The sequence below is a fragment of the Schistocerca piceifrons genome, chromosome 3 (assembly GCF_021461385.2).
Source record: "Schistocerca piceifrons isolate TAMUIC-IGC-003096 chromosome 3, iqSchPice1.1, whole genome shotgun sequence".
NCBI lineage: Eukaryota > Metazoa > Arthropoda > Insecta > Orthoptera > Acrididae > Schistocerca > Schistocerca piceifrons.
This window is the reverse complement of record NC_060140.1, coordinates 397,038,929-397,051,412: the sequence shown is the minus strand read 5'-3', so window position 1 is coordinate 397,051,412 and position 12,484 is coordinate 397,038,929. Positions and strand designations below refer to the sequence as shown.

General features: G+C 45.4%; 1 protein-coding gene across 1 annotated transcript in view; it reads left to right on the top strand.

The window, feature by feature from the left end:
- LOC124789587 (arf-GAP with coiled-coil, ANK repeat and PH domain-containing protein 3) overlaps positions 1-12,484 on the top strand; it is a 137,792-nt gene that overhangs the window by 71,065 nt on the left and 54,243 nt on the right. Inside the window, exon 10 of the mRNA XM_047256996.1 lies at positions 10,082-10,188. Within this exon, the coding sequence (XP_047112952.1) occupies positions 10,082-10,188 (107 nt within the window). The remainder of the gene's footprint in view (positions 1-10,081; positions 10,189-12,484) is intronic.

Here is a 12,484-nt window from a genome sequence, read left to right as displayed (position 1 = left end):
GGACATGCTTCGGCAACAATTGTGTGGCACAGTGGTGGAATGTTGTGCGTCACAGGGAACAGAGATCTTGGCTTAACCACATGGATTGTAAGAATGGTAAAAACCTCTATTAAAAATCAAACCTCAATTGCAAGGTATGCCACATGCTAATGAGATCCGTGGCTGTTGAGGTAGAACAGTTGTTAGTGGGCAACCTCTGCGGAAACTGATACACTAGAGTTGTATGACGCTTACCAAGTCACACAGGGCTCTGTCTGGGTGGACCATTCTTTCCCTAGCTGCTTGTGGAACTGAGATGGACCCCTCGAAAATTTCTCCTCCTCCTCCCAGCAGAATGGGTGGGACGCTGGTAGGTATTTACACCGAATTGCTCAAGAGGCCTCGTTTGATGAGCCGTTGAGACTCGGAGTTTGTAAGAGTAGTTCAGTATTTAGTAACAGATTGCATGCTGCAGGTCAGAATGTCTTTTTTTATAGTTAAAGGAAGAGAGGGAAGATTTGAGGAAGTCTACATTCAAAAGGGTTTAGAGGGGATTGCAGGTACATTAAAATCTGTCAAGTGGTTGTGCAATGGCACACTGTTAGTCAAAATTTACTTTCTAACAAGCAAAAAACATGCAGAAAGTGAAAGGAATATCCCATTGACATCGAGCTGGACACCACTTTCAACTACAGTAAAGGTGTTGTCACGTGCAGGGATCTGCCACCCAAAGAAGAACTGAAAGTTGAGTGAGCCCAAGTAGACGTTGTTGACGTGCAGGATATCATGAAAGAGTGGAAGACGATCTGGGCAAACCCAACTCATTCATTGTCACTTTCAATAACACAAAAGTCCCAGAGCATTTCAAGGCAGGTTTTCTTCGCTTAAACATGCGACACTGTCCCCACCCGAGTGCACTTTTTTAAATGCCACTCTAGGATCTAAGGGAAAAGCTGCTAGTGGCAAATGTGGTAAAGTTGCTCAAGAAGAAGTTGGTTGTTCATCTCCTGTGAAGTTTGTAAATTGCTCTGGGTATCACTCTTTCTGGAGTGTGGACTACAATGTCTTCCTTGGAGAAACTAAGATACGATAGATTAAAACAACAAATCACATCTTGCATGGTTGGGCCGAAATGATCTATAAGGCCAAGCAGCCCACACATTTGCTACCTCATTTGCTTCAGTTCTTAAACAACCAGTTCAGAAAATAGAGGCTGCTGCACAAATAGGGGTTGCCAGTGTCAGCTCTAGTACCTGCTTTTGTCAATGCACTTGTGCTGCTGCAGTGATTTTGAATCCCATACCTTGCCCCAGAACATCGGAAAATGCTGGGGTTCCTGACATTGCAGAGCTCCCTGCCCCTCCAAAGGTTCAGTGCGGTCCACCATCCAGTACTGATCCTATCACTGCCACAGTGGTGGTTCCAAAGCCTCCCCAGACCAAAATATCAAAGTTGAAGCGCCAGTTGTTGACGGAGACAGGAAGTAAGCAGTCTGACAACGTCGATCTCTCTCTCTCTCTCTCCCTCTCTCCTCCCTCCCTCTCTCCTCCCTCCCTCTCTCCTCCCTCCCTCTCTCCTCCCTCCCTCTCTCCTCCCTCCCTCTCTCCTCTCTCCTCCCTCCCACTCCTCCCTCCCACTCCTCCCTCCCACTCCTCCCTCCCACTCCTCCCTCCCTCCGTCCCACCCCTCCCTCCGTCCCACCCCTCCCTCCGTCCCACCCCTCCCTCCGTCCCACCCCTCCCTCCGTCCCACCCCTCCCTCCGTCCCACCCCTCCCTCCGTCCCACCCCTCCCTCCGTCCCACCCCTCCCTCCGTCCCACCCCTCCCTCCGTCCCACCCCTCCCTCCGTCCCACCCCTCCCTCCGTCCCACCCCTCCCTCCGTCCCACCCCTCCCTCCGTCCCACCCCTCCCTCCGTCCCACCCCTCCCTCCGTCCCACCCCTCCCTCCGTCCCACCCCTCCCTCCGTCCCACCCCTCCCTCCGTCCCACCCCTCCCTCCGTCCCACCCCCTCCCTCCGTCCCACCCCTCCCTCCGTCCCACCCCTCCCTCACTCCCACCCCTCCCTCCCTCCCACCCCTCCCTCCCTCCCACCCCTCCCTCCCACCCCTCCCTCCCTCACACCCCTCCCTCCCACCCCTCCCACCCACCCCTCCCTCCCACCCACCCCTCCCTCCCACCCACCCCTCCCTCCCTCTCTCCCTCCCTCCCACCCCTCCCTCCCTCCCTCCCACCCCTCCCTCCCTCCCTCCCACCCCTCCCTCCCTCCCTCCCCTACCTCCCTCCCTCCCTCCCCTACCTCCCTCCCTCCCTCCCCTCCCTCCCTCCCTCCCCTCCCTCTCCTCCCTCCCTCTCCTCCCTCCCTACCTCCCCTCCCTCACTCTCCTCCCTCCCTCTCTCTCCTCCCTCCCTCTCTCTCCTCCCTCCCTCTCTCTCCTCCCTCCCTCTCTCTCCTCCCTCCCCTCTCTCTCCACCATCCCCTCTCCTCCCACCTCTTTTCCCCCACCCCCACCTATTCCCCCCCCGTCCACCTCTTTCCCCCCCCCCCGTCCACCTCTTTCCCCCCCCCGTCCACCTCTTTCCCCCCCGTCCACCTCTCCCCCCCGTCCACCTCTCCCCCCCGTCCACCTCTCCCCCCCGTCCACCTCTCCCCCCCGTCCACCTCTCCCCCCCCCGTCCACCTCTCCCCCCCCCCGTCCACCTCTCCCCCCCCCGTCCACCTCTCCCCCCCCCGTCCACCTCTCCCCCCCCCGTCCACCTCTCCCCCCCGTCCACCTCTCCCCCCCCGTCCACCTCTCCCCCCCCTTCCACCTCTCCCCCCCCCGTCCACCTCTCCCCCCCCCCGTCCACCTCCCCCCCCCGTCCACCTCTTTCCCCCCCCGTCCACCTCTTTCCCCCCCGTCCACCTCTTTCCCCCCCCGTCCACCTCTTTCCCCCCCCCGTCCACCTCTTTCCCCCCCCGTCCACCTCTTTCCCCCCCCCGTCCACCTCTTTCCCCCCCCCGTCCACCTCTTTCCCCCCCCCGTCCACCTCTTTCCCCCCCCGTCCACCTCTTCCCCCCCCCCCGTCCACCTCTTTCCCCCCCCCCCCCGTCCACCTCTTTCCCCCCCGTCCACCTCTTTCCCCCCCGTCCACCTCTTTCCCCCCCGTCCACCTCTTTCCCCCCCCGTCCACCTCTTTCCCCCCCCCCGTCCACCTCTTTCCCCCCCCCCCCCGTCCACCTCTTTCCCCCCCCCCGTCCACCTCTTTCCCCCCCCCCGTCCACCTCTTTCCCCCCCCCCGTCCACCTCTTTCCCCCCCCCGTCCACCTCTTTCCCCCCCCCGTCCACCTCTTTCCCCCCCGTCCACCTCTTTCCCCCCCGTCCACCTCTTTCCCCCCCGTCCACCTCTTTCCCCCCCGTCCACCTCTTTCCCCCCCGTCCACCTCTTTCCCCCCCGTCCACCTCTTTCCCCCCCGTCCACCTCCCTCTGCCCCTGTGCCCCCACCTCCCTCTGCCCCTGTGCCCCCACCTCCCTCTGCCCCTGTGCCCCCACCTCCCTCTGCCCCTGTGCCCCCACCTCCCTCTGCCCCTGTGCCCCCACCTCCCTCTGCCCCTGTGCCCCCACCTCCCTCTGCCCCTGTGCCCCCACCTCCCTCTGCCCCTGTGCCCCCACCTCCCTCTGCCCCTGTGCCCCCACCTCCCTCTGCCCCTGTGCCCCCACCTCCCTCTGCCCCTGTGCCCCCACCTCCCTCTGCCCCTGTGCCCCCACCTCCCTCTGCCCCTGTGCCCCCACCTCCCTCTGCCCCTGTGCCCCCACCTCCCTCTGCCCCTGTGCCCCCACCTCCCTCTGCCCCCACCTCTGCCCCCACCTCCCTCTGCCCCCACCTCTGCCCCCACCTCCCTCTGCCCCCACCTCTCTGATGTCTCTCATGATATTTATCTTCAGTGCTGATGGTCTTTGATGTTGGACTGAGGCACTCAATTTGCTCCACAAGTGAGCCTCTACCTTTGTGATCTCCCCATCCTGGTGGGAAGACAGGGTGAGAACGCTACCCCCCGTGATAAATGGCTCCCATACTACGGTGGAACAGTGGGTTCAGGAGACTTGGAGGAACTGAAATTTACTAATACAAAAATGCCTTCTGTGCTTGTGTTTGCAGAAAACACCTTTTACAGCTTAAGCATGTCTACTACTGGGCTATATCCTCAATCGCAAGAATGACCTTCTGGGGAAAGAGCCGATGGGGGGGGGGGGGGGGGGGTTACTGTGCTCTGCTCACCCCCTCGCTGCTGATCTGCAAGCAGTTGCAGCAGCTATTCCTGTGTATCAGACGATCACTGTTTGCCTACTGTATTTACCTCTGCACGGTGCAACAGACTCATAGACTCTCAAGAACAACTCCCCTGATCATTTATGCTACTGGGAGACTTCAGTACCCATTATAAGTTACGGGTCTCAACCTCCACTTGCTCTCGGGGTCAGGTTTTGCAACGCCTCATGACATCTCACATGCTGTGCATCCTCAACATAGTCGCTCCCACTCTTTTTTGTGCTGCTGCTGCTGTTGGGTCATCCTCAGCCATCTACTTCTCTTTCAGCTCTACAGTCCTCGTGGATTCTGTTCGGTGGGAAGTCACTGATGATCTTCATTCTGGTGACCTCTTCCCACTGTGTTGCCTTATAGGCTCAGGGGAAAGACCCAGCAATGAATGATTAATCATCATCTAGTCTGGGTGTTAGAAGTCAGGCAACTCCTTAGCCACTCTGTGTGAATTCAGGAGATTTCGATCCACTGTTGACAAGTTTACACTGCTACAAGCAGTGATTCAGCAGGCTTTCCTGTGTAATCATTACTGTATTGTTGTACTGTTTGATGTCAATAAAGTCTACAACAATATTTGAAGACACAGTATTCTGGGACACCTCCAACAATGGGGCTTCTATGGCCACCTTCCACATCTTCATATGGTCCCTCCTGTTTAAGTGCTTTTCAAGGTCCCAAGTTGGTGACATGCTGTCAAATTGTTTTGAACAGGAGAATGGTGTTTCTCAGGACACTGTTGTAACATGTGCCCTCTTTGACATAGCCATAAACAGTATGATGTGTACAGCATGATTGGTGAAGAGGTGTTCCAAAGCTGGATGAACAATGGTACGGTATGCTGGTGAATTGGGAGCAGCGATGAATCTTCATGCTTGACACACCATGAGGAGTTATTTGTTTTCAGTTTTCTGCAAAAAAGTGAATGTTTGTCCATTTTAATCGTTTGTGATTTATTTTTAATTTACCTGAATTGCGTATGTGGGGCACCATTCTTCCTTTCCTAAGTCTCTATGAGGTTTCTGGGCCCCATATTTGGCTCAAAACTGTTGTGGTTACCACACCTAAAGGGCCCTGAAGGCAAGGATCTAGAAGGCACTGAATATCCTCAAATGTATTAGCCACAGTTCTTGAGACCTGGACAGAGCACAGTTGCTCCAGTTTTATAGAGCCTTCATGCAGTCGCAGCTGGACTATGGGTGCAGTGTATGGGTCAGCCAGGCCTAGTTAGTTAGATTTGATTGACACTACACACCCTGAAGGGATCAGGGCACCTACAGAACCCCAGCCCCTTACCCACTCTGAGCTGAGGGTTGTGAACTGCCACTTACCATCTGGCAGCAACTCAAGGTGTGTCAAGTGTGAAGGTTCATCACTGCTCCCAGTTCACCAGCATACCAAACCATTGCTCACCCAGTGTTTGAACACCTCTTCACCAATCGTCTATGGGGCAACAAGGCTGTATGGAATCTGTACAGTGTGAACTAGGATCACTTGGCTTGGAACACTGGACTCACATTCAGGAGGACAATGGTTCAATCCCACATCTGGCCATCCTGATTCATGTTTTCCGTGATTTCTGTAAATTGCTTCAGACAAATGCTGGGATGGTTCCTTTGAAAGGGCACAGCCGACTTACTTCCCCATTCTTTCCCAATTCAATGTCATAATTGAAACGATTACAAAAAAAAAAAGAAAAAAACCTGAGAGGAATTACTTGTTAGGCACCACTGTTTCACAGTTTTGTTTTCACCTATACATATTTCAGCACTTTTTGTGCTATCTTCAGTGGTTTATTTTCGTCCTGAATTGCTGCTGTTAAGTGTTTACGTCTTGTTTACTTTATATGCTCTTTTGGCACAAAAGTAATTTGAAAAGGAATCATTATTAGGAAGGAATCATTATTAGGAGTCAAATATTTTACTTTAGTTTGTATACAATGCAGTGTTCAGGCATATATTACTGAGTTGCGGCATGTATGTTGTTCGTTTATGATATGTCTAAAGATCTTTTTTTATAGTAAATGTGGAATTGTAATGGATATATACATTTGTTTACACATATTGCATGAAACTATTAGTTGTGTAAGCTGATAGCTTGAAATTTACTGCACAATCTACAGTGTTATCATCTGCAAACAGTGAAACATTTATTTATTGTTCTTTTTTCTGTTCATTTCTGACTGGGAAACACTATATATCAGGTTATTAAGCACGTTTTGTATAGTTTATAATGCTTTGATGTTTCTCCCTTGTTTGTGTACAGTTAACATGCGTATTTCCTTTGCTTTTGTCATTGCAAATGCTTCTTCATGTTGAGTTAACATGATTATTTCGTTTGCTGTTGTTGTTACATAATCATTTTGTGTGGTTTGTTAGCTAAGCACATAGTTTGTGCCACCATTTCATATGATGTTATGGTTGTGTGGTATTTACCGAGTGAGGTGGAGCAGTGGCTAGCACACTGGGCTCGCATTCGGGAGGATGACGGTTCAATCCCGCGTCCGGCCATCCTGATTTAGGTTTTCCGTGATTTCCTTAAATCGCTCCAGGCAAATGCCAGGATTGTTCCTTTGAAAGGGCATGGCCAAGTTCCTTCGCTGTCCTTCCCTAATCTGATGAGACCAATGACCTCTCTGTGTAGTTTCCTCCTCGAAACAACCCTACCCTATTCCTTTGTTTCTTGGTGTGTGTGCATTTGGGATGTTACGGATAGACAGGTAGAGTGAATGGTGTGGAGTATACAGAAGAGAATTTAATTTCAGAAGGTGTCCATATGCAGTTATGGAGTGGAGATTATTTATATAGTTGTTCTGTTATGGCAGAGAGAATTTTATTGCACCATGATATGTATTTGTGTAGTATTTTCTTTCCCTGGGCTATTGATTTTTGGATGTGACAATTTTCTTCTGTTAATTTTTGGACAGGTTGGTTGTTACTAGTTTTGAGTATTTTTAAATCAGTTTCTATGTTCAGACTCTGTGCTATTAGGGCGATCAGCTAAAGTTGAATGGGAGCTATTACGTTACAGTGCTCAGAGATTTTCTGTATACCTGCTTCTAAAATTCATGCATGTTTGACACATGTATGCGGATGGACAGTAATTGTAAGTTAATTGATACTAACCAGACTGGCTGTATTTGTCAGTGTAGATGATGTATTGTTCCAAGTCTGTTCTGTATTGTGTTGTTGTTTCGGTGTACTATGTTGAGTCCTTATCTCTTCAGTATATTGCCCACACAGTGTGTAACTGTACTAAAGAGACAACAACTTAATGGGGCATAGCAAACTAATAACAGACATTTCTCCAGAAGTTAACTGGTGGTCAACAATTTCGTGTCAGACCTTTATGGAATGACATGCTACATTATAAAGTGACAAATTGTGGGATTGGATTATTGGTTCAGGTCGATCATTCAGCTGACAAGAATTATTGCAAGCCTGAATTGATATTATTGTTGAGTAATTTCAGTAAGTGAAAGAAGTGCAGGCTACTTAGTCTAACAAAAGTCAGAATAACTGCCACTCTTGCAACTTCATAGCGCAGTGTTCACTTTGACGAAGCGTGCTCTCTAAATTGAAAAGAAAAGCTTTTCTTCAATCTGCCTATATCTGAATCATTTAGCACAGTATCATTCTGTAGGGTTAGTGTAAGCCAAAGGTGACAGGCCCCACCATTACCACATCATAATGCAATATCTGTAGCATAATATCAGCTGTTTTCTTCTGGGTGGGCATTAATGCACTATTAAAAAGCCACATTAACTAGATGGGGTCAAGAAGGTAAACCCAGAAATCTGTAGCTATAAATTGTAATTATTCATGCTTATTCTTAGAAGTGTCATGTATGTGACTGCACGGGAAATACTATCATTCAAAGAGTAAAAAAAATATAAGGAACTTAAAATAATTCTTATTAAGACATATAATTCTCTTGTACTGATCGTTATATAAAAGACATGATGACTTATCCCAATATTGATGAATTGGTGTCATACATAAGCAGTGGTACAACAGTAAAAATTTAATTTATACCATATGTATTACAATTGCACTAAGTGGCATATATTGTGCTGAATCTCAAAATTAAAATCTTGGGAACATGAAACTGAAGTATGAATGAAGTTTTCCTTTTGTCTTTAGTGCTAAATGACAGTTTTCACAGTCACACTACAAGAAACCAAACCATGGCCCAATACATCACACATAGAGGACAGGTGCCAAAAACTAGGTGCATAGGTGAGGATAAACTGATATTTACTAGGTCTCAAGAAATAACAATTTGTCAGTACAAAGAATAATTGAGGCAAAATAAAAACAGGGGATCATGGTAAAACCAATAACATTGGTAAGCCAATGTGTGTGTAGTGTTTTACATGGTACATGTCATTAACTGTAAAGTATGTTATATGGTCCCATATTAGCTGTACTAGCTGTAATAAATTCTAATAAGACATGTGGAACGGAACTCTTAAGATATGGTTCATCTGTCAAGGGGACTACATCTACAGGGTGGAGAGAAAGTTTCTACCATTTTCATTCACAAGACCACTGAGGTTTGATGCTCTGTGGAGATAGTAGCACTTCACACCAACAGATTGTGCTGGCTTCATGTTAATCTCAGTGAATCATAGTGAACACATTCCCACAGTTGTTTGTCTGCTGCTAGTGAGTGTTATTATGGTGGTGCACTTCTACAAAGCAGATCTTATTCATAAATTTAACACACATCTATTTTTTTATAAGTTAATTAAAATCTTTCATTCAGTGATTTTTTTATGTATACTTGTGTTTTATCTCTAAATTTTACTTATGGAGATAAAAAAAAGACTTATAAAAGTCCAGTTTTCTCCAGTGTAATGGACTTACACATTTACTTAGTTAAATTAATTTTTAACTTTGTCTGCATACTGCTGTTTGTGTTCTCCTTATTAAATAATCATGTCATTGAAATATTGGTCCAAAACATAAACGTAGTCATTCCCAGATTCAAGCCCTCCATTCCAATAGAATATCCAAAATCAAAATTGCTCAAATTCTAGGTGCTAGTGACAGCAACAGAATTAGGCAGCAACAAAACTCGCATAAAACACTTTAAAAATCAAAGATCATTAGGAGGACAACAGTAAAAACCTTCATTTGTGGACAGTCCTAGAAAACGTGTCCAACATACAGAACCTATGCTGTCAGAAAAAAATGTTGTTTGATTGTCTGGCGTCTTGTGAAAGAATAATATCTGATGGATCCTGCGATGCTAACCCTGGAGAAAAGAGGAAAAGGCTCCTCTCTCTCTCTCTCTCTCTCTCTCTCTCTCTCTCTCTCTCTTTACATGAGTGTCCAGTAGAGCTTTACGCAACGTCCAATTTGTATAAATTAACTAGAGAAAATTTCCACAGACCAAAGCAAGGATTGAAGATATGGTCACTGGCGGCATCTGTGGCTATGGAAAAACTGAACTGCATGTGGTTGATGCAAAAAGGACTGTCGGTGCTAGTTATTATAAGCCAAGGATTGTTCCTGTCTATGCTCAGGCAGTCCACAAAAGTCTTTTCTCAAATCCAGACAGTGCTGTTTTTATGCTAGATGGGACAACAGCTCACACAGCCAAACAAGCAACAGCACTTCTGAAGAGAATGCCAAAAGTTTCAGAATTTATATTTGAAGCAAACCATAATACACTTAAAAAAGCCCTTGTATTGTTACTGTTGATACTTTCTAACACATTAAAATGTTTCCATTCTGGTATATGATTATCAAATTAATGAGAAAAAATTGAGACCATGAAATGTGTTTCATTTCAGGATGTGGGAGCAGTTACTGAAAATTCCGGGAAATGACCGATGCTGTGACTGTGGGAACTCTGAACCAAGATGGGCAAGCATCAATCTTGGCATAACTTTGTGCATAGGTGAGGTGGAAATTACATTTGAAATCATTTGTTACAGAACAGATTAAACTCAGAATCATTAATTGCTGACCCCTAGTTGTATTTATTTACATCTTTAGTTTTCGTGTGTGGTTTTCTTTCCCCCCCCAGATCAGCTGTATGTACTATGTTCAGCTTACAAAGTTGTGAGCTGAAGTAGTAACCTAACATTGTATTCCATATTCTGTGTTTTTATTTGGCTGTTACAGCATTGCACTGCTTAAGTACATATTGCAAAAATTACTTGCAGACAAATGGCTGAAATTTATCTAATCTATTATTTTTAATTTGAGCCTTCAGTAATGGTTGAGCAGTCGAGAATCTACTAGCTGTGTACAGCACTGATCTATCAGGTGAAGTAGCACAGTGTCTCAGATGCTTCCTTTATTGGGGGTAAAAGAACTGAAATCTCCATCCTGTCATCAAGATTTAATTTTCATGTGGTTGCCACGAATTTTGAATGCCAGGGTAGCCTTAAAAGGTGAAAAATCATCATGACCATTTTCTTCCCTTCCATCTGAGCTAGAAATTCATCTGTAATTGTTTCGACATAAACAAGCTGTATAACCTTCATTCTTTCTTGTTAATATGAAGACTCTTATGCAAAATATAAAGCGATGTGTGACAGTACGATTCTAAAAGTATGTCAAGTTTGCTAAGTTCAAAAGGGATCGTATCCAAGAAACTTTTCTTTTTCTCTTGTTCCTCAGCATCAGAACGATTTTTAACTGCAAGCAAATTATTTCTTTTTGAACCAGTGAAAGACCATGACTGTTTGAGAAAATGAGTGGCTAAGTGCCATGTGTGACCACTAAAGGCACTGAGTCGTACTCGGACCACTTTCAAAATAATAAATCATCTTCCTATGTCAACTTCGCGACATAAAGGAATGAATGCCTTGCTGACTCCACATTGGACACCAACCATATATTCTGATATTTGCACACTACTGAAATTTCACACAGTAGATTATGTAAAGTGTTGATACATCATTTATTTTCATGAACTACTATATCCAGAGGAGGGGAAGTAGAGAAGTTTGTTACACTTGAAGGCACTTTTACAACACTGACAAAAAGATGTAATACGACAGTTTGGCAGTACTTCTGGCAAGCATGCTCAAATATTTATTGATGACATGTGGTGTGTAAAATAGTGGGACTAAATTGTTCAGTGAACAACTTGCTGGAATACAGAGTAGAAGTAAACAGTTCAAACATTGCATAAGTTTGGAAATATCATGTAAATTTTAAGTTGAATTAATGGGATTTAAGCATTTGAGAAACACCTTACAAAAAAATTGATTATAACCCATAAACATAAGATCAATACCTAGTGTAGAATGTGTTTGAAATTATAATTTAATACATGTAATATCATCATTCAAAACGAAATCATATGAAAAATTTGTGACATAATCCTTTCATCAGATGGACTCACTTTCTAATCAGCAGAACACATACTGGAAGTTTTAGTTCGGTTACATGTAAGAAAAAATAATCAAAGAAATGACACAAAACAATTACAGTGTTGTTAGTAACAAATTTTAAGAAAACTGCTGCAGAAGTGCAAATATTTTGAATGCCATTTTTGTTTTATTGTTAAACCAAGATGTGTATAAAAGGTTTTCAGAAATTACTGCAACCAGTCGCCTTTTATGTAGATGTATTTTATTTAACCATGACCGGTTTCGAGCTGCCTAGCAACTCATCATCAGATGGTATATACATTTAGTGCTTTTTTGTACCCATTGTGTGGGTGGTTGAGTATCTGTGGCTAGACAGAAACGAGAACAAATAATCGCTACATGTGGTACAGTAACACGAAATATTTACAGCATAATTTATGTTTAACGTATAAGAGCAAATAATCACTACATGTGGTACAGTTACACGAAATATTTACAGTTTAATTTACGTTTTGAGGTGTTACTTACAGATAAATCTTTCTGCAGGTATATATATCTTTTTTAGGACGTATTTTTGAAACCATTGTGTCTTGTTTTTCACAATTTCACAAGTTAAAACTTTCACTAGATGTATATTACTTTTATTAGGCACTGTTGGAAACATATATCTTGTTTTTCGTAAACATCGCTGAACACACTTAGCCACAGATACGAATACAGGATTTACACATTATAAACAAGCCAAAGATTGCAATATAACTACAGTATCAAAGATTTCAAGTTGACCAGAGGCATTATTAGTCATCACACACACTGACAAGAGATTTGTCTTTATTACATAGAAAATAAATGTAAATTAGCTTAAACTAT